Here is a 22,570-nt window from a genome sequence, read left to right on the forward strand (position 1 = left end):
TGAAAGCCAGAAGTACAAGATGAAGGTGGCTGCTTGTTTGGTTTCCAGTGAAAGCTCTCTTCCTGACTTGAAGATGGCCACTCTCTAACTGAGTTCTCACATGGCCTTTCCTCTCTGTACCTGCACTGCTGGTGTCTCTCCTCTTCTTATAAGGACACTAGTCCTGTTGGAGAAGGGCCCCACCCTTACGACTTCATTTAACCTTAATCACCTTCTTAAAGTTTCCATCTCCAAATACAGTCACATTGGTGGTTAGGGCTTCGTCATTTGATTTTGGGGAGAGCACCATTCAGCTCGTAGCAGGTAGGATAGAAGACTGTGTTTCTCCGAGGCTTTTATAAATGCTGAAGTTCATTAAAGTTTTACCGCCCAAGACTTGGCACAAAATAAAGTAGGGTCCTGGGGAACCGAAACCAGCCACGAGATGTGCTAAAAAAGATAAAACTAACATGCAGAAAATTAGATCTATGCACTTTGGCAAGTAACAGGAAATATATCTGATTTTAACTTTGGAACAAGAAGCTGTTTGCCTAAGAATTGCCTGGGAGTTAATATTCATTATGGATAATGAAACAGTAACAACAGGAAACACTTATTTGGAAGTGGGGGGGGTATGACTGTATTTTTAATCTGTAGGGTGAACCCTTCATGCGGGATGTATACAATTATTCTTGGGCTCACGGAGCAGAAGACTTTGGGAATGAAAAGTACCTTTAAAATCCAAAAGTTGCAAAACTGGTAGCACACAGGCTGTATTCAGATATGTTTTGGTTGGCCCACAGGATGTTGAAAGAAAATAGAATTAGTTGTCAACTCTTAAAAACTGGGAGATTTTACATTAAATATGGATCTGACTTTTCTTGAAAAACAAATCTGGCAACAACTGAGACTAAATCCCTGCGTGCCAGGAACCTGCTTGATGTAAGTGGAGGCTGCCCCTTGAAGAGAGCACGTTCTCATGCTCCAGTTGCACAAATGGAGCCCCCCCCAAGACCTGCAAGGGCCCTGCCTGTCCTTGAGTTTGCCACCCTTAATCTAGAGTCAGACTCTGTCTGTAGATAAACAGAGGATCAAAAATAACTAATCTCTTGCTCTCAGTGATTTGGTCAAGTTTATTCATGGCAGAAGACTCCATTGTGTATAGGCTTAGATGACCCGGCCCCCACCCCCACCCCAAGAACTTACTGCTACCATTAGCACACTGTGTCCTACATAATTTTTATCTCCCCTTCATCTGCAAGAATTTAAGCTATTTTGGGGCTCCCGGGTGATTCAGTTGGTCAAGCAGCCAACTCTGGATTTTGACTAAGGTGATGATCTCAGGATTATGGGAGTCTGCTTGAGATTCTCTCTATCCCTCTGCCCTTCCCCCCCCCCATGCGTGCACACAAGCACTCTCTCTCTCTCAAATAAATAAATAAATCTTTAAAAAAATTTTAAGCTTTTTAGAGATTATATCAGTAACAACAGACAAAACAAAGAGTTGGAAAAAGTCTTGAAATTATTAACAGCCTCGATCTAATTATTTGTTTAATGTTCACAATTTTCTGAAATAGATAATTTCCCCCAGTTAACTGATGAGGAATCTGAAGTCCGGAGAATTAAACTATAACCCAAGTGTTCACAGGTAGTAGAAAAGGAACCAGAATTGGAATCCGGGTCTGTTTTATCCACGGGCTTTCCAATCCACCTCACTATCAATGATATTAAGGAAGAACATAGAAGGGACGCTTTTAGGCACCAGAAGTAAACAGAATACTTTAAAATAAATCTCTTCTATATTCTTTTACTTAGCTTTTATTTGCTGACAACAGACTTTTTGTATCAATGCAACACATTTCACAATTTCACAACAGCAGCCAAATTTGGGGGGCTCTTTGTTATAGGGCTCTTCCTAATGCTCACCCCCACCCATCACAGTTAGGGTCAGATTCTTAGTCCTGATTTATGACTTGCATTTTGTTTTGTTTTGTTGTTATAATTCCTAAAATGGCTTGATAATTTGACCACTGATCTAATTGATCTAATCTTGTAAAATTTATTGGAATAAAAACTTCAGGTTTGTTGCCCAAAACAAATCAGACCTCCTACTCCTGTTGCATTTCCTTTGTCCAAGACCTTTGCATCTAACCAGATAGGTTTAACCTACTCAATCTCATCTTCCATGCAGAGGATCCCATTTCTTCCCTGAATCGCTCAAACTACACCACATGCCTTACTGCTACTTCCACAACTGATTACCAAGATCTCTGTGGGTATTTTGTTTTGGGTTTTCTTTTTTTAATTTTCATTTTTAATTCTTTACCTCAAGAACTTACAGTAGAGGACAGTTTTGCTGTTGTTGCTTTCTTTTTATTTGTTTGCTTATTTGTTTTTTGTTAAGAGAATGAGAAAAGTGAATGTTTTCCTGAAGTGATTTCCCTTTTCTGCCCCTTCCCACAGTAATGTGCAACGTGATATTAAAATTTCTGTAACATGAGATTCAAAGGAAGAAGGGATATTCAGAGCAATAGTTCTCAACTGAGGTTACACATTGGAATAGTTAATTTTAAAAACGCTGACATCTGGGTCCATTCGCTGGAAATTTTTCAAACAGGATTTGGATTTGACATGAGTATCAGGACTTTTAAAACCTCTGCAGATGATTCTTGGGTGTAGTTAAGGTTACAAACTCTGCTTGAGAGGAGGTTACTTCAAGAGAAGGCAGATCTCGGGGCGCCTGGGTGGCGCAGTCGTTAAGCGTCTGCCTTTGGCTCAGGGCATGATCCCGGCGTTATGGGATCGAGCCCCACATCAGGCTCCTCTGCTATGAGCCTGCTTCTTCCTCTCCCACTCCCCCTGCTTGTGTTCCCTCCCTCGCTGGCTGTCTCTGTCAAATAAATAAAATCTTAAAAAAAGAGAAAGAGAAGGCAGATCTCAGTTGGTGTAGAATTTGGGTGCTTTACATCCTTTCAGCTCTCACAGTTATGTACACCAAAGTGGCAGTTCTCACGTTATTCTTTGCGCTGTGGTAATGCCTGGACACGACTTATCTTTATAACAGAATCAGCCCCTGCCTTCAGTGCGGTCCCTTTCTTTCATAGCTTTGTTTCTCCACTGGCAAAGAGCCTTAAAACTCTTGTTTGAAAAAAAGTTGGCAGATGAGGGAGCGAATGCAATGAATAAATAAAGGCAATAAATAATGGAGAAGAGGGATTGCCAGAAATAGAAGCATAGAGAAAGGAAAGCAGGACTCTTCCTGCTAAAGGCTAAAGGCTAACTTTGTGCTCCATGTAGATTTTTCAAGGAGCCTGGCTTCTACTCTTGCTTAAATGCCAAAAATAATAATAGCGTGGTGCTACTTTACACATGCTTCCCTTGAGAAACAAATATCCACCTAGCACTTTTCCATTCAAATAGGATTACTAGTTTGGAGAATTTGAATGCATGGGTCCAAAGTGAGAATTATAATATCTATTTTTGGTTCTTGGCTGTCATCTCAATTGTTAAAGTGTTGGTCGGATAAATAAAAACAGTAGATTCTAGCACTTTGCAGTCTTAGCATATAGTAGGTAAGGAATAACTGTTTAATGATAGATGCACACCTAGATGTTTTCAAAAAACCATAAAGCAACAGGTGAATGTAAAAATTGTTAGAACATTTCATAATCATAAAATTATGTTAATTTACTAAATCAAAACGGTAATAACTTTGAGGACAAAAGTATATGTCATTTCCATGTCTATATTTTTTCAGATGCTTATCATTATTTTGTCAGTGCATCATCTAGACAATATTTTTTTCATGCAACTCTGTGAAATGCTCAGCAACCTTACTGCCTTGATGATGAAAGCTTTCCTGGGAGAAAAGAATAAGATTTGATAAAGCTCTCGTTGTTAATTTTGTCCGATATATATATATATATGTAGAACAGTATGTAATAAGATAACATTTTCAGAAGGACTTAGACCTTAAATTTGGATCAATATAGTTTTTACAGAGTGGGGCTAAAAGCCTCATCTCATGTCCCTGAACTTCTTCCCAAAAATCAATAAAAATATCTTTTGGATAATTTCTTTTTTAAATTTTTATTTATTTTTTTAAATTTTATGTCTAATTAATATAGTTATGCTCATTTCGGGTGTACAATGTAATGATCGAGCAATTCTATACATTATCAGTGCTCCTCACAATAAGTGTACTCTTGATCCCCTTTATTTGTTTCATGCATTCCCCACTTGCCTCCCTCTGGCAGCCACTGATTTGTTCTCTATATTTAAAAGTCTGTTTCTTTGTCTTTTTTTTCTTTATTCGTGTGTTTTGTTTCTTAAATTCCACATGTGATATGGTGTATATCTTTTTCTGACTGACTTATTTTCCTCAGCATTTTACCTTCTAGATTCATCCGTGTTGTTGCAAATGGCAAGATCTCACTCTTTTTTTATGTCTGAGTAGTAGTCCATTGTATATACACCACATCTTCTTTATCCATTCATCTGTGGATGGACACTTGGGCTGCTTCCGTATGTTGGCTATTATAAATAATGCTATAATAAACCTAGGGGTGCACATATCTTTTCAAATTAGTGTTTCTGTTTTCTTTGGGTAAATACCTACTAGTGGAATTACCAGATTGTATGTTAGTTCTATTTTTAATTTTTTGAAGAATTTCCATACTGTTTTTCACAGGGGCTGCATCAGTTTGCATTCCCACCAATAGGGCATGAGGCTTCCTTTTCTCCACATCCTCGCCAACACTTGTTGTTTCTCATGCTTTTGATGCCATTCTGACAGGTGTGAGGTGATATCTCATTGTAGTTTTGATGATAATTTCTTAATTGAAGAAATTATTTGAATTTATGACACAATCTAACCCAATGAGAAATAGTCATTGTAAACTATACTGTTTCTATACACTGCTATCCTCAATGATTATACCAAGTTAGAATATTTTCAAGAATGCAACCAGCAGAATAAATTTGAAAGGAAGTACAGTCACTCTCAATCATACTGAATGTCTTGATTGGCAATATTATTGTTTTACCCATCAGTGTGTTAGGCACTTTGTTCTGACCTAGATTTGGGTTTCTACTTTACGGAAAAGTATCCTATCTGACTGTTGTATATGGACAAATATAAATACTTGAGTTGACTTCATCTAAATAATCAGAACTAATAAAAACCCCATAAAATCAAGAAACAGACTGAAAGGTAACCCTGGACTTTTGGCATTAGAAATGAGGAAACGTTCCATACCAACAGCAGTTAAAAGGCAGTGGAGGGTGATGTTCTGCCAGCATGGCGAAAGAACAGTAAAGATGGGCAAACATATGGCCCCTTGAGAAAATGAAGCCAGACTCCTTAAAATTTACACAGGCTACCATCGTGTAAGTAGGGTTGGCATGAATAAATATATATTTAATTAAGACTTCATAAAGTCACACAGCCCCTTTTCCCATCCCCATGCTAATTCAATTCAGGTGAAAGCCACTTTTATTTTATGCTATTCTTCCCCTTTCCTGGCCATCCCACCAGAGACAGCTGGTAAGGGACAACTACAGCACTATCACTCTTTCAATTGTTTGTCCAAGATTGCTTCCCTTCCATCCTACTTAACTCCTTTCCCTTGCTTTTCCTTCTCCTGGCCTTTATTCTGCCTATAGACAGCATATCCTGTTCCAAGTCCTCCTCTCTTTTTGGCTACTTTTTGGCCTTTCTTACTCTTCTCACTTGACATACTAACATTTCCCCCCTCCCTCCAGACCACCACCTCTGCGACACACTCCCTTGATCTGGTAGCCTCTGTAGCTCTAGGAAAGAAAACCCTCTCCCAGCCTCTGCTCTGTGAGATCACTACCAGCACCACTGGATGTGGGCTTTTGAAACCATAATTCTGATAAGAAAACATTGAGAAGGTCAGGTGTACTTCCCTAAAAGGGTAAAATCATGCTCTGGAAATATTCCTTCGCCAAATGGTTGGACAACTAAATAAATTGGCCAGGTCAGGGTTTTGTTATTTACGTAAGTTCATGTAATGGTGTGTGTGTGTACATGCATGTGACAGAGAGAAGGAAGAGATTCAGTGTCAATTTTTTAAAGTATTTACCACCAGTATTGTGTATTAACCTGCTGTTCAGCTTGTAACAGGATAATCTCTGAAAATAAGGCCTGCATATCTCATTGCCATCATCACTGTCATATTGAGCTCCTTGTAGGCTGAAATGGTGGCCTAATCAGTACTAGCTCAGTGCCTGACACAGAGTGAGCACTCAGGGAATTTTAATAAAAGGGAAAGTATGCTAAGATATTAAGGACTTCATTTGGTCAAGACATCGAAATTCTTTCTTAGCATTGTCAACATTTGTAAGCCCTTAGTTAGAAAATTAACCTTGTGAGCAACTCTGAGTGACCCATCTGCATCAGAAAGTCAAGCAGAAGAAAATACAAATTTCAACCTTAGCTAGCAAGACTGCCTTCTTTCCAGAATACAGTCCAGAAGTTTCAGATTTTCTTCTTTCTAAGAATGTTTTATTTGCTGGCATAAGCAAGTTGCATTAACACTTATAGCAGGGATTAGACTAATAAGAATAATGAGGTGAAAATGAAAAATACGTTTTTCTGAAACACCAACATCAGGAATAAAATAGTGACAATGAGGAAAAGGGGTAAAAGGAACTCAATGGATCTTGGTAGTAGTCAAATTTTATCTCGTGGAGACAAGCATAGAAGCTGTACAATTACTGAATAAAGCTTACAAGGTTACAAATTGTAGTGGAAAAGTTTAAATAAAGACTTTGGAACGCTTCACTCCTAAAAACTGGGGGAGAGTTGGGAACCCGACGGCCCAGAGCATCTGCATAACATTACTGCCCGGAGAGCTGCCCAAAGGACCAAGAGAGAAACACAGTTGAATCAAGGCTCCACCACTGGCTATGTAGGTGAGAAGGTGATCTAAGCTTTTCATGTAATTTCCTGCAGCTCTCTGATTCTCCTCTACTGAGGACTTGCTTCTCTCTTCTTACAGGAATCTTTTAATGCCTGGCATGCCCTTTGAAACCTTTAGATGAAAGTTTGCTGGAAAATGTAAGAGGCTACTACTGCTGCCCGGTTTCACATCTGCATGAGCGCCTTGCATGCAGGCTTCATCAGACGAATAAAATCATGTCGAACCAAAAATGTTTCTAGTGGGCTGTTTGTCAAATACACCAGCCAGGCCAGTTAAGAATTAACAATATTGAAATGGCCTCTGGGGAATACAAGAATATATCCTTTCCAGCATTCACTGGATTTCTGCTAGCATTTCTGTAAGCCAGCCCAGCAGCATTTCACACATTCGGTTGTATTAGAGATTGAGGGTATATGAGTGAAAAATATTATTATTCCTTGGCTTCTTCCCCTTAGAAATTGCTTCTATCATTAGCACTGCCTCCAAAACTGACTTTGAAACAGCTACTTGTTTGATATACATGTTACCAGAAAACATTTGTGAAGTGTGGGGACTCAACAGGGAAAGAAAAAACAAGTTTACCCATTTTAGTGAAATTTCTAGCCAAGAAAATGCTTAAGAAAACCACATAGCCCTTCTTGAATAAAAATGGCTCTGAGTTATGAAAAACCAACCTAAAAGCAATTTAGACTTGGGAAGAAAACAAAGAAAACCTGTCTGAGTTCTGAATCTAATTGTAATTCCATCCTACTTTGTAAAAAATTCACAATGGGATTTCTTAATGAGTTGTTTTAGATTTAGTACTGACCCTAGTGTTTGAGAAGGGGGGAGAGAACCTTTAAAATGTGTGTTCTTGTGAATATGAGGGGTTCCCAAGCAGAGTAACAGGCTGTGTTCTTTCGGCCATTGTGAACCCCAGCTCATGTTATCAGCCAAAAGACAGTTCCCTTTGTAATACTTGCTTTTGCAGTAAGTAAGGTTGCTACCAGCAAAACCACTTGAGTTTGAGGTCATCTCATGAATGAAAGGAAAAATAATTTCTGTGTCTCATGCTCCCCTAGAAATCACTTGAGGAAATTATGAGACCCTAGTAAACCACTTGCTTCTCCACAAGACCTGACTCCCCCTTGCCTCCTTGGGTTTCCTCCGAGCATCTAGGACAGGTAACTAGTATTGGGATGGGACAAAATAATTTTCTGTTAAGCACTTTTTATGTGCTAAGTATTGAACTCCATGCTTTATGGTCATTATCTTAAATCTTCACAATTCCAATAAGGGCCATTATTCCCATTTTAGAGATAAGGAAACCGAGGCAGAAGAATCAGGCTTCAAACCCAGGTTTACTTGTTTCAACAGCCTGCAGTCTTTCCTTGGCACTGTACTTCTATGGCGGTTTATCTAGCACTCCCTCTATAGTTCCTAATGCTGTAAGAGTTATTAACTAGCAAATGTGGCTTCCACTCACATTCATAGCTCAGATGCAAGGGAACCCTTTAACAGGGTTATATAGAAATTTCTCAAACTAAGACATAACAACAGCACCAGAATATTCATTCCCATCCCATCTATTAAATTCAGATTATAGCCAACTGTTTATGCAAAGGGAAAGTGACAGTTGACAAGGACTCAGATAACTTGTGACAAGAGAAAATGAGGCTTATATTTTAATCTTTCACATCAAAAATCTAAACCAGCATCTAGCTCCTGTTCTGTTGAAATAAATTAAGCACAATTTGACCTACCACCTCCAAAATATTAAATATGCTTAATGTGGAATTCTCATAAGCTTTTTTTTTTCTGCAATGCACTGCATTCTTAGTTTTTCATAATGAAAGACTTTAGAATTTTGGAGGAAATTGCTATAACTTTTTTCTTTATGTCTTTAGAGGCGGTTGTCATCTTTCTATCACTACTTATCTTTATTTTTTATTATTGGGAGTATTTTTAACCTTTCAAAATAAATTTAAGAAACCACTACAAGAAGTAGTGAATAAGAGGTAAAATACAATCTAGACACAGAAATATTACATAAGACAGATATATACCTAAATGAATTTTTGTAAGGCCCATGCTCTTGAAATACCAGCCAGGTCGAGAAATAGAACATTGCCAGTCACTCTGGAACCGATCCACATATGCCAAGCAATCACAAACCTCTCTTTTTTCCCCAAATGTAACAGCTCTTCTGCATTTTATGGTATTCACTATCTTGTTTTCCTGATTTAGAATATTATTACCAAAATGTGCATCCCTTGTCAGTAGTTTGGTTTCCCAATTTTTTAGATTTTTTATATCTTTTTTTTCTCTCCTATTACTAATTCTGTTAGTAAGTAAAATTTACTACTTAGCACCAGTGCTGTGTGAAAGTATCTGTATTCATTTTGGTTGTCTGAATGCTATTCTCTTGTAAATTCCTCAGGAAGGCCCCATGAGAACAATATTCTCTAAATTCTTGCATGTTGACAGCAATTTAAGATCTTTATACTTGAAAATCAGTTTGGCTAAATATAAAATTCTTGGCTTACATCATCTTTAATATGTCACTACAGTTTTATTGGTAATCTAATTTTCTTTCCCTTATAAGTAATTTGATATTTTTACTTGGATGCCCAAAAGATTTTTCTTTTTAAAGACCAGCAATTTTACAGGCTATCTTGCTGTTGGTTGTTCTGGGGCAACTTTCTCAGGGAGCATATGGTTTGGTCTTTCAATGTTTCAAACCTTTTTTTTTTTTAATTTCAAGAATTTTTTTTTTGAATTATAGTTCTTAATATTTGTTCTCTTTACTTTGGATTTCTTCTTCTGAGGACTATTGTGTGTATATAAAGGTGGCATCTGCTGTGCTTATTCCATATTGCATCCCTTCTAGCTTAGTCTTCATTTTTAATGATTTTTAAAATTTTTCCTTTCTGAGTATAACACTCCATTCCTGAGTCTGGAAGACATGAATGAAATGATACACTATATGAGAGAATAACTTATATCAGAGTTAGGCACTCAGAAATGGAGTGTTAGTAGGTATAAACAGAAAAAATAGAAGTTAGAAATAGAAAAGCTAGAATATTTTTTATCTTTGAGGGGATATCCTTCTGGCATGTATTATCTATAGGTATGTTATTTTGTTATTCATTCTCTTTTTGTCTTAAAATAACTTCAGGAAACTAAACTTTAATCACGTGATGTTTCTAATTTTTATGTGATTTTTTTCTTAATTATGAAAAGGAAATATGATTCAGAACCTTTGTTATAGTTTTAAGCTGTATTTCCAAACAATGGCTGATAAATTTCTAAGACCTCCTGGTTTCTCTCCTTTACTTTTATCTGGAACTTATTTTTCCTTTGTCCTTACTGTCCCTGGACTGCTCAGTTTGGGGTCTTTTTCTCAGAAGGAAGCTTCATCATGGATGAGGGTTTTGTCTGTTAAGTGAGTTCCCAAGGCCCAGACTAATCCAGTCCCTTACCATGGACCTCTCATAGGCAGCTATGTTGGAATGTGAACATACCGTTGTTTGGTGTCCTCCTGCAGGCACCAGTAACTGTCCATTCGTGATCTGGGAGTTTTTCAGATCCGTCCAGTACCTAGTTGCTTCCCTCTGCTTCCTCCTCTGCACCGTTTCTGATACCGCATATTGTGACTTTGGAAAGTCTGTCTCTATTCCTACTCGTATTTTGGGCTTTCCGGATATATCTCGTCACCTAATTTTGATGTGGATGTTGCCCTGAGTTTTGGGGTTTGCACACTAGATGTCCTACGAAGAAAATTAAGAGAGATTAAGAACTATGTCACCATCATCACCCCAGGACCCTCCTTGTTTACTTTGTGTCTATGCTTCATGGAGATTTCCATACGAGTTTAATGGATTGAGTCAGAGCAATGCTAGATATCAGACAGGTTACTTTTGTTTTTCTAGTTTATAGTGGGGATATTAATTCTCACCAAGAATGGTATGGAGTTTTTCATTTTCAGTAATAAATTCAATGTAAATGAATGTCCATAATATAAGTAGAACTGAAAAGATAATGGCTTTTTTTTAAAGATTTTATTTATTTATTCAACAGAGATAGAGACAGCCAGTGAGAGAGGGAGCACAAGCAGGGGGAGTGGGAGAGGAAGAAGCAGGCTCATAGCGTAGGAGCCTGATATGGGGCTCGATCCCATAATGACGGGATCACGCCCCGAGCCGAAGGCAGACGCTTAACCGCTGTGCCACCCAGGCGCCCCTCCAAGATAATGGCTTTTTAAAACACAACTCTAGCAATTTTGCCAAGTATTGTTTACAAACAACTGTAACACTTTCCCTAGAAATCAGACAAAAGAAATGATCAGTGGCCAAATTATTCATAATTTAATACACCTAAAACATATAGCTTTGGCAAAGATTAAAGTTGATAGCCAGACAAGTGGGAAAATAACACAATTTACTGTTTTACAGTCCATGTCTTCATTCAACAAATATTTTTGGCAGTGGGTTAAATGCTATAAGATAAAGAGTATGTTTCAACTCAGTTCCCTAATGTAATGAGATTCTTTTAGGTAAGACTTTACAGAAAAGAAGGGAAGCAGAAATTTGAAGCAAAGCCAGGAACAGCCATAGAGCAAACCATCCCCACTCCAGCCCATATTGGACTTCTCTCACTTCCCTTGAGAGGTCATGTTCTCTCCCTCCACCAGGCCTTCTCACATGCTATTTCTTCTCCCACAATGACCTTTACTCTTCTAGGTAAATCCTACTCGATCTTCAGGTCTTAACCTAATCTTCACTTCTTTATTCTCATAACACCTGTACTTTAGCTTTGGAAGATAAGTCACACTGATTTTTCTTTCCCATAGACTGTACGTTCCATGAGGTCCAAGTACCATGTCTGCTCTGTTCACACCTTCATCCTTAGTTCCTGGCCCACTGTGTGTATCTAACAGGTGATAATGGAAAAATAAATATCTGAAGCTCAGACGGGTGACTGCATCTGGGAAGTTATATGTGGATGTGTTACAACTACAGTTAAAAATGATAGGGGCACCTGGGGGTTCAGTCAGTTAAGTGTCTGCCTTCGTCTCAAGTTGTGATCCCAGGGTCCCAGGATTGAAACCCGTATCGGGCTCCTTGCTCAGTGGGGAGTCTGCTTCTCCCTCCCCCACTCTTGTGCTCTCTCTCTCTCTCTCAAATAAATAAATAAAATCTTCGAAAAAATAAATAGAAAAAAAAGAAATGATACACAGTGTAATATTCCTTTGAATGATTATAAAGGTTTCTGTTGATTTTAGCTAGGATATAATCTTCTTTAAGATTTGTTTATAGATTTATTTATTTGAGATAAAGAGAGCATGTGCTCACATGTATGTGCGTGAAAGAGCAGGGGAGGGGAAAGATAGAGGGAGAGGGAGAGAGAGAACCTCAGACTCTCCACTCAGTGTGGAGCCTGAGATCATGACCTGAGCCAAAATCAAGAGTTGGACACTTAACCAACTGAGCCACCCAGGTGCCCCTAGAAGATAACTGTCTACGTTAAAACTTAAAAAATAAAAATGACACATGAGCATTATGTTTTAGATCCAACAGGACAAGTAATGATAGTCAAAAGAAGGCATTCTTCTGTTACCTGATGACAGCAGCTTGTAGCAGGCTACGTTAGAGATCGTAGCTGTTGGTGATAAGAAATCCAGGTTGCAGTTGTAGAACATCTTTTCATATAAGTCGTACTTCAAAAAAGAACAAGATTAAAAATAAATCCAGCATGATTTTCCAGGTGTGAGCCACTAACCAAAAGATTATAAAATCTATCACCAAGGGTATAAAGAACAAATCTAGCAAAAACAATATTTAAGCATTCCATAAACACTAAAGGATTCAGATTTGTCCCAGAACACTATTAATTTCCTGAAATATCATGAATATCTATGACTGGCATCCAGACTGAGATGGATCTAGTGAATAAGTATTCAAACCAAGACCACAAAATCATCTCTAAAAATCATGATTTTGATGTACAGGTGGAGCTTCTGACAAAATCCTTAAATGGAAAATAGAAAAGAAATTTCTTTTAATTTTAATTCCAGTATAGTTAACATGTAGCATCATATTAGTCTCAGGTGCACAATATAGTGATTTAAAAATTCTATATATCACTCAGTGTGCATCGTGATAAGTGTACCCTCAATCCCCACGCCCTATTTCACCCATCCTCCCACCCACCTCCCGATGGTAACCATCAGTTTCTTCTCTAGAGTTAAGAGTCTGTGTTTTGGTTTATCCGATTTTGAGAATGACACGAGTAGCTCAGTGGAAACACCTAGATTTGTTTAAAATAGGATCTCTGGCAAAAACAGGATTATGAGCACAGTTTCAATTGCCTGTCCCAGCACAATACCAGGCACGTCTATAGCAATTGGCTAAGATGTTATGCTGAGCCTGCCCCTTTAGTCTTAGGAAAACCTGGGTCCTGCAACTCTGCTTTGGTCATGACAGTTCCTGATGGTCTGCTTGAGTTGCTTTACTGGGAGGAGCATTAGAATCTGCCTCTAATGAAAGATGCCTATAAATACACCTTCATCCCACTCAGGCCCCACAAGTGGGCTTTTAAAAAACAGTTTCTCCACAGGCCAATGGATCCCATTTGCATTTATTTCTGCTGTGTTTTCCTTTGGATTTGAGAAGGATACGGATAAACAATCAGCGGCAGTCTTCTTGGCATGATTCATTTCTATAAGGAGGTAGAAAGGTAGACCAAATGACATTTCTAGGATTTTTCCAGACTTATGCTATGACTATGATGAGAATGTTTTATGACTGGAATTGGCAAGCCCCTTTCCTGGGATTTGTCATTATGTGCGAGCGTAGACTTTTAGGCTACATATCCCACACCGTGCCTAAGACACTTTAGGGCTGAAAAATGCTTATTTTCCCCTGCCAGTTAGCACAGAGGGCTGGAGAACTGCTCCAGTGATGCCAAGTCACAGGCCCCATCCCTGTAGAAGCCAGTTAATGTCAAACGAAGGAAAGATCTGTCCCCTGGCTAAAACATGCACCTTGAATCTCAGCCAGCTCTTGGCTGCATGAAAATTCAGTGAATTTACCCCTGATCATAGGAGGAACCAGGAAAGGGAATGTGGGTGAATCAATGCAAAACCATCATCACTCTTGAAAAGAAACTCTAAATATAGGCATTTCCTGTCCACAGTGTCAAAAGCATCATCTTCTTAGAAGATATTATAGATTCTACAACTTGATGAAATTACTTTTTTTGTATCCTTAAATGCTTTCCTTCATGTTGATTATTGTTGGAATGCTCATGGTGACAACAGGCAGAATCTTCATTAGGTCTGGTTCACAGAGTGGCATGAGGTCCATAGAGAACATGTATTTCCTGGCTGCAGTCACTATAGTATAATGGATTGTCTGACTCATATTTGAAATGAGTTGCAGCAGGCTATATATAGTCTTCTTTCACTGGGTCTCTTTCCGACTTATGGCCACATAGAGATGATTCTTTAAATTTTGGTGAAAGATTTACCAGGCTTTTCATTTTAAATTTATTTTTTTTTAATTTTTTAAAAAGATTTTATTTATTTGAGAGAGAGAGCGAGCAAGCATGAGTGGAAGGGTGGGGCAGTGGCAGAGGGAGAAGCAGGCTCCCCACTGACCAGGGAGCCTGAAGTGGGACTCAATCCCAGGATCCTGAGATCATGACCTGAGCTGAAAGCAGACGCTTAACTGACTGAGCCACCTGGGGGCCCCTCCATTTAACATTTAGATGAAATACAAAACAAAACAAAAACAGAGCCAAATAGTTAGTTTCATCCTCAATTCCAGAGAATGGGGAAGAAACCCTACGTTTCACCTCAGATTCCTCCCCCTAAAATACATCTCCCAGAAATTCATGTTTCTCCTTTTCTTCCAGATCTTCTGGAGAGAGATGAGATTGTGGCTAGGAAGGGACATATAACCTTAAAGTTATATTTCCTGATCTGAGTAATAGTTACAAGAGTATAATTAAAAATTCATTAAGTTCAAATAAAATAAAATAAATATTCATTAAGTTCCCTCTAAGATCAAGAACAAGACAAGAGTGCTGGTTTTCACCACTGCTATTCAACATTGTACTAGAAGTTCTGGCCAGGGCAGTTGGGCAAGATATAGAAATAAAGGCATCCAAATGAGAAAGGTAGAAGTAAGTCTATCTTTATTCATAGATAACATGATCCTATATATAGAAAACTCCACAGAATGCACACAAAAAAGCTATTAGAGCTAATAAATGAATTCATCAAATTTGCAGGATACAAGAGCAATACACAGAAATGAGTTGTGTTTATATACACTAGCAACGAACAATCTGAAAAAGAAATTCAAAAAAAAAATTCCATTTACAATAGCATCCATAAGAATAAAATACCTAGGAATAAATTTAACCAAGAAGGTGAACACTTATAAAACAAAAACTATAAAACATTGCTGAAGGAAATTAAAGAAGACCTAATAAATGGAAGGACATTCTGCATTCATGGATTGGAAGACATAATATTGTTAAGATGTGATTCCTACCCAAAGAAGTCTACAGATTCAATGCAATGCTTACCAAAATTCCAATGGCTTTCTTGTGGAAGTGGAAAAGCAATGCTCAAATTCATATGAAATTACAAGGGTCTCTGAGTAGCCAAAACAATTAAAAAAAAAAAAAAACAAGAACAAACTTGGAGGACTCATACTTCCTTATTTCAAAACATTACAAATCTATAGTAATCAAAATATTGTGGTGCTGGGATAAAGACATGCAGACTACTGGAATAGAACTGAGGGTCCAGAAGTAAGCCCATGCATCTATGGCTAACTGATTTTTAACAAGGGTGCCCAAACCTTTCAATGGGGAAAGAGCAGTCCCTTCAACAAACCATGCTGGGACAACTATATATGCACACGCAAAAAGAATGAAGTTGGACCCCTCACACATTATATAAAAATGAGCTCAAATGGATCAAGGACCTACATATAGAACCATAAGATTCTCTGGAGAAAACATAGGGGTAAATCTTCATGACCTTGGATTGGGCAATGGATTCTCAGATATAACACTAAAAGCACAAACAACAACACAAATAGATGAATAGAACTTCATCAAAATTTAAAATTTTTGAGCATCAAAGATCATTACTAAGATAATGAAAAGACAACCTACAGAAAGGGCAAAACATAGTTGCAAATCATATAAGGGTCTAGCATCCAGACTATCTAAAGTGCTCATAGAAATTACAAAAGGACAAACCACTCAATTTAAAAATGGGCAAAGGACTTGAATTGACATTTGTCCAAAGTAAATATACAGATGGCCAACAGGCATATGAAAAGATGCCCAACATCATTAACCACTGGGAAAATATGCATCAAAACTATGAGATACCACCTCACACCCACTAGGATGGTTAAAACCAACAACAGCAGCAACAACAACAAAACCCAGAAAATAACAAGTGTTGATGAGGATGTGAAGAAATTGGAAGCCTCACATATTGCTGGTGGGAATGTAAGTGGTCCAACCACTATGGAAAACAGTTTTGCAGCTCCTCAAAAGTTAAAGATAGCATTATGATATAATTCCATTATTCCACTCCTAGGCATTACCCAAAAGAATTGAAAACAGGGGCTCAAATAGGTAAATGCACAGACATGCTTATGCCAGCACTAGTCACAACAACCAAGGAGTAGGAATAGTACAAATGTCCATCAGTTGATGAGTCAATAAACGAATTGTGGCATATCTGTACAGAAAATATTATTCAACCATAAAAAGGAATGAAGTAATGATACATGGACCATCATGGGGGAATCTCAGAAATCTTCTGTTAAGTAGAACAAGCCAGACACAAGAGGTCACACATATGATTCCACTTATATTAAATATCCCAAATAGATAAATCCTTAGAATGCATATTGGTGTTTGCCAGGGACTGGGAGGAGGGCAGAATGGGAAGAAAATGCTTCATGGGTAAGAGGTTTCTGTGTGGAGTGATGGAAATGTTTTGTACCTAGGTAGGTAGAGATGATGCTTACCAACATTGTGAAAGTCTTAAGGGCCTCTGAACTGTCCACTAAATGGTTCATTTTATGTTATGTGAATTTCACTTCAATAAATGATTTTAAATGCACTAAGCTATTAAAAAACATAACCTACAATCCCACACATACCTCTTTCTAAACTCTGTGGGATAGACTAATGTGTAAATGTACTTTTCTCTGGAGAAGATACAAGAAAGGAGGAGGTGCATACTCTCAAATGGTAACTTTGGACAAGGAAAGGTCAGGCTCTCTTCCTGGCTCACATCATTATGGTAATTATTTCATAAAATGAAAAGTTTCCATTTCCCCCATGTATCCAGTTCATTCTAACACATTTCCTCTGGCTTACTGACAGCCCGTTTAAACATATGTTTCTTGTATTTTACAGACATACTTGGCAAGTGCAAGACAAAATTGACGCAAACAATGTGGCTTACACAACCGGGAAGCTAAGCTTTCACACTGATTATCCAGCCCTCCATCATCCACCTGGGGTAAGGTGAGCCTCAACATATTTTCCACAAGGCAGGCCAAGGACAAATATCCTCCTATATTTTGAGTCTAACAGACTATTTGTTTCACTAGCTAATTTGTCCTCCATAGATCTTCAAGCAAAATCCAAACACAAAATCTCTGTGCCTAAATCCTGAATAGCCTGACATTTCCAAGGGATAGAAGATTTTGGTGTATTTTTTAAAAAAATATTTCTTTGTTTCCTTTTGGAAATAACTATTGGCACTTTTTGCTTTGCCTGGACAAATTTCACGATACCAGGACATCTTGCGGTCCTTTTGCATATTTACCATTCCCAAGAGAGTTAAAAGAGAAAATGAAACCAGAGAACACAATGTAGGGTTTTCCCATAAAGTTCCATGGCCACCATTCATATCAGTTAGCTATCACTGCATAAAAACCACTTCATAACTCAGTGGCTTAAAAAAATACTATTGGGGTGCCCAGGTGGCTCAGTCGGTTAAGCTTCTGCCCTTGGCTCAGGTCATGATCTTGGGGTCCTGGGATCGAGCTTCACATCGGGATCCCTGCTCAGCGGGGAGCCTGCTCTTCCCTCTGCCACTGACCCTGCTTGTGCTCTCTCTCTCTTTCTTAACTAAATAAATAAAATCTTTTTAAAAAAATAAATAGAAGAATAGCCATTTACTTAGCATATGTTTTTACAGCTTGGGCTGTGTTCAGCTGGGCAGTTCTGCTGTTGGGCTCACTAGGAACTGGTTGACGTGGGTGGACAACCTAAGGTGGCTTGTCTCTGCTCCACTTGATCTGTCATCCTCCAGGAGGCTAGCGCAGGCTTATATGAATTTTCAGGGAGCAAGCCTTTATGTAAAGGGCCTCTTGAGACAAACATTAGTAATCAGCACAATGTCACTTCTGCCATCTTTCATTGGTCTAAAGAAGTCATAATAGGTTAGCCCAGCTTCAAGAGGTGGGAATGCAAAGAGCAAAATAACCATGGTTATTTTTGGAAACCATCTACTCTCCCACCTATCGGATTCCTCCTCAGGGAGACACGTTCAGCATGGAGCTACAAACCCTCCAGGACAATTTCCGGAAAGACACTCCGCCATTACATTTTTATAAAATTGCCCTTTTACTAAACCAGCAACATATTTACAAAAGCATCATTTTGCTAAACCAAGAAATAAATGGTCAGGACACTGCCTTTGAAAAGATATTTTCTTCCTATTTTTTTATAATAATATTTTGTTATGTTAGTCACCATACAGTACATTGCTAGTTTTTGATGTAATGTTCCATAATTCATTACTTGTGCATAACACCCAGTGCACCATGCAATACGTGCCCTCCTTAATACCCATCACCAGCCTATCCCATTTCCCCACCCCCCCTTCCCTCTGAAGCCCTCAGTTTGTTTCCAAGTCCATAGTCTCTCATGGTTCATTCCCCCTTCTGTTTATCCCCCCTTCATTCTTCCCTTTCTTGTCCTACCGATCTTCCTATTTCTTATGTTCCATAAATGAGTGAAACCATATGATAATTGTCTTTCTCTGCTTGACTTATATCACTTAGCATTATCTCCTCTTCCTATTTTTATAGCTAAATGGGATTAAATGCAATAACCACACAGAAATCTGTATCTTCAAAAGTAAGGAGAAGTGGACATTTGGGGCAATTCTTAATGAAGGCAAAGTGGGCCAAAATCAAAATTAGTCTTTTTTTCCATCACGTTGACTGAACAAGTTTTCTCTGCACCCTCATTGTTAACCATTTTCCTTGCCAGTATGAACTTCACACATTTTAAATTATTTTCTTGACTGTAAAACACCGCATGATTTTTTTTTTAACAAAATGATGATAGTAAAATGACTCCTATAGTCACTTTTGGGTGGAGATGAGGGGCCACAGAGGACACACAATGTGATTTGTTCTAAACGTGCCCCAGAGAGTCTCTAAAATGTTGGGAGTTAAAAGCTAAACTAATCAGCTCAATTCATCTACCAAAGATAGGTTGGAGAAGTTGGACGAAATAAAATTTTAAAAATTAGACTAGAAGGGACCCCTTGGTGGCTCAGTCAGTTAATTGTCTGCCTTTGGCTCAGGTCATGATCTCCAGATCCCAGGATCAAGTCCCGCATTGGGCTCCTTGGAGCCTGCTTCTCCCTCTGCCTGCCGCTCCCCCTGCTTGTGCTCTCTCTCTCTCTCTGACAAATAAATAAATAAAATCTTTTTTAAAAATTAGACTAGAAAACTAAAGATTCTAATTTAATATTGTAATTATCTGCTATTTTTTTATGAGTTTAGGTTTTGTTTCCAGGTTAGAATTGAAAGCCTAAGGAAAAGTGATTACATGGCTTTGTAAAAATTCTTGAAATAATATAATGCTTGACATTTTTATAGCATTTTATACTTTTTCAAAATATTGCTACATAGATTACGTTGTCTGGTCCCTCTTAACATTCCTGTAAGGTAGACGACTGATCATGTCTTTCTATGTTAGATGACAAAATGACGCACAGCAACATTAAACATTAAATGCTTTTGCTGAATGACATGTGACTAATAGGACACTTAAAACTGAACCCAGGCCTCTGTCTAGTTTTTTTTTTTTTTCCCATACCATGGTGGTCTTGAGTTGGACTTTCTAATTACCATAATTTATATAACGTGATGAGCATAGACATTGTCAGATATTACGAACTCTTTAAATACAGGAACTGAATCGTCCGCTTCTCTCGATCTCAAGACTTAGGCCAGCACCTTTCATATAAGAGAGACTTCATAGATATGCTATAAAGAGGCAACGAAACACCACAAAGCTGTACCTGTCTCCATCAGTGAATGAAACATTCAAAGATAAATGACCCGATAGAAGCTTTTTAAGTGAAAGATGATTCCTAAAATGTCTAGATTGTAGTAAGAGAATAATTAGTATGTAGGCAGCTGTTTGTGCTATTGGTCAAGTTTCCATCTTGACCATCATTCAAGACCCCGTTGAATCATTCAGGGGTCTTTGTACCAAAGTTTGAGCTTTTTTTTTTAATAACAAATAGAATAAGTCACTTTTCTTGTCAGTACAGATGATCTGAATAATGAGTTACCTGTTGAGAGTTGAATTTCATCAATTTGGATCATGTGGGGCAGGGATAAGGCGACACATCTTTAAAGAAACACAGATGTTCCTTTGCTCACTGTCTTTGGGCCAAAAGTCCCATGCTGCCAAAAAATAACATCTAGAAAGAAAATATTTTTGGTTCTAAATGAATTACATGAAACAGAATTTGGTTTTATACACATCAGGAGCATACGTACTGTTTGAATTAGGTGAGGGAAGTGTTGTCTGGCACCATCATCTTTTTTCTTTCATAAGATTGCATTAAAATATATAAAAGAAGATTATTACTTGGCCTTGCCATATATATAAAAGACATGAATCGATCTTTTTTAAAGATTTATATTGAAATATTCTGTGACTTCATTATGGCAAAATCTGGGAGGATTTAAAGAACACTGATTCTCTCAGAGTTATACGATTATTTTGCCTTCTTTTGGTAGACTTGAGGTTGAGGTTTCCATTTCATCCTCTTGTTAATCATGCCACTTCATCCTTCATCGCCCTGGCGATGAGACGGTTTTCTACAATGACTTGGTCAGCTTATGCACATTTCTTCGAGCTTAAGAAACTGGCATCAGTTTAAGGTTGGAACGATTTTTAATGTAGACCAGTTCTCTCCTAACACCAGAAAATCAACCTGAAATGGGAATTAGAGTTTACAAAGCACATATATACACACACCGCATGATACTAAACTATTAAGAGTCCCGTAAAGGGATTTCCCCGTTTTATAGAAAAGGAACTCGCTGCATGATGATTTTTAGGCAAATAGACAAAGGTTTGAATGTCAGTTTTACCATGTGTGGCTGAGTTCGTACTAGCTAACCAACGATTTCGCTTCTGAGTCTCAGGTTCTTCAGCCATAAAATGGATATGAAAGCACCAAACTCTAAGGACTGTTGTGAGGAATTGATAAATGTACAATCATAGTTTGAGAACAAGTATGTATAAGATTTAAAATATTGAAAAAATGTGTGCAGTTTGGGGAAGAAGGCAAGATTTGTGTTCTAGGTCTGCATTATCCAATACAGTAGTCACTAGCCATATATGGTCATTTAAATTTTAAATTAAATTAATTATGTATAAATAAAATTTAAAATGCAGCTCTTCGGTCCCATTGACCACATTTCAAATGCACAATAGCCATGTGGGACTAATGTCTACGTATTGGGCAGCATAGAATAACATTTCTGTCACTGCCAAATTTCGAATGGACAGCACTGTTCTAGACCATTTATAGAAATAACCAAGCCAAATGGATATTTTTCCCACTCATATTCCCCCTATTCTGGATGTTTGATCATATTTGCCTCTTTTCTTATTTTTGTTTAACTGAGAATAAAGTTTTCACAGCTGAATAGTGTTCATTTCTTTAAGCAAAAAAGTCTGGGTCTAAACTTAGGTATTCAAAACCACTCACTCATGCTAACTAACGAAGTCATAGAAACTCCATCCAAAAAATGTATTTCTAAATTTTACTGTTTTTTGCTTTTCAAAATGAAACAATGTTGAACATTTCTCCCTAAATCTTAGTAAAAATAACTAACCTTTCGGTGTCTTATTCCCAATGTTTCTTGATGGATAACCATCCTCATAGCCCCACCCAACCTCCATTCCCTTCTTATCCTTATACCTGAACTGTCTTATTTAACTCTCAAGTAGTTCCTGTCTCACTAATTCCCCCCCTAAAAAAAAAAAATGTATCCTATGTAACACCACTGGACTAATATTCTTCAACTCAGTCTTGGCTACATTACATCCGTAATGTAAAACCCTTTAACAGTTCCCCTCTATGCACAAGAGAAAGTCCAATATTCTTCATCTGACATTCAAGACTCCACGATGAGGACTTCAATGACCTTTTCAACTGGATCTCTTCCTTTTAGTCGTGAACCTCTATTGCGACCAAAGTGTTTGATACCTAATAAGGTGTGCATTTTTGCACATCCATTATCACTGCATTTGATTTGCTCTCTCCAATCTGCTCTGCATATCCAAAGTCTTAT

General features: G+C 37.9%; 1 protein-coding gene and 1 long non-coding RNA gene across 3 annotated transcripts in view; one reads left to right on the forward strand and one right to left on the reverse strand.

The window, feature by feature from the left end:
- Window positions 1-22,570, forward strand: part of BBOX1 (gamma-butyrobetaine hydroxylase 1) — a 60,548-nt gene that overhangs the window by 27,596 nt on the left and 10,382 nt on the right. For both annotated transcript variants that reach the window (XM_034645448.1, XM_034645447.1), the window contains one exon: window positions 17,364-17,469. In XM_034645448.1, the coding sequence (XP_034501339.1) occupies window positions 17,364-17,469 (106 nt within the window). The remainder of the gene's footprint in view (window positions 1-17,363; window positions 17,470-22,570) is intronic.
- Window positions 10,447-20,669, reverse strand: LOC117796691. The gene is made up of 3 exons (XR_004621316.1): window positions 20,551-20,669; window positions 12,525-12,624; window positions 10,447-10,675 (listed from the first exon to the last, which is right to left on the reverse strand). It is a non-coding gene; the product is annotated as an uncharacterized LOC117796691 (long non-coding RNA).

The sequence above is a fragment of the Ailuropoda melanoleuca genome, chromosome 16 (genome assembly GCF_002007445.2).
Source record: "Ailuropoda melanoleuca isolate Jingjing chromosome 16, ASM200744v2, whole genome shotgun sequence".
Taxonomy (NCBI): domain Eukaryota; kingdom Metazoa; phylum Chordata; class Mammalia; order Carnivora; family Ursidae; genus Ailuropoda; species Ailuropoda melanoleuca.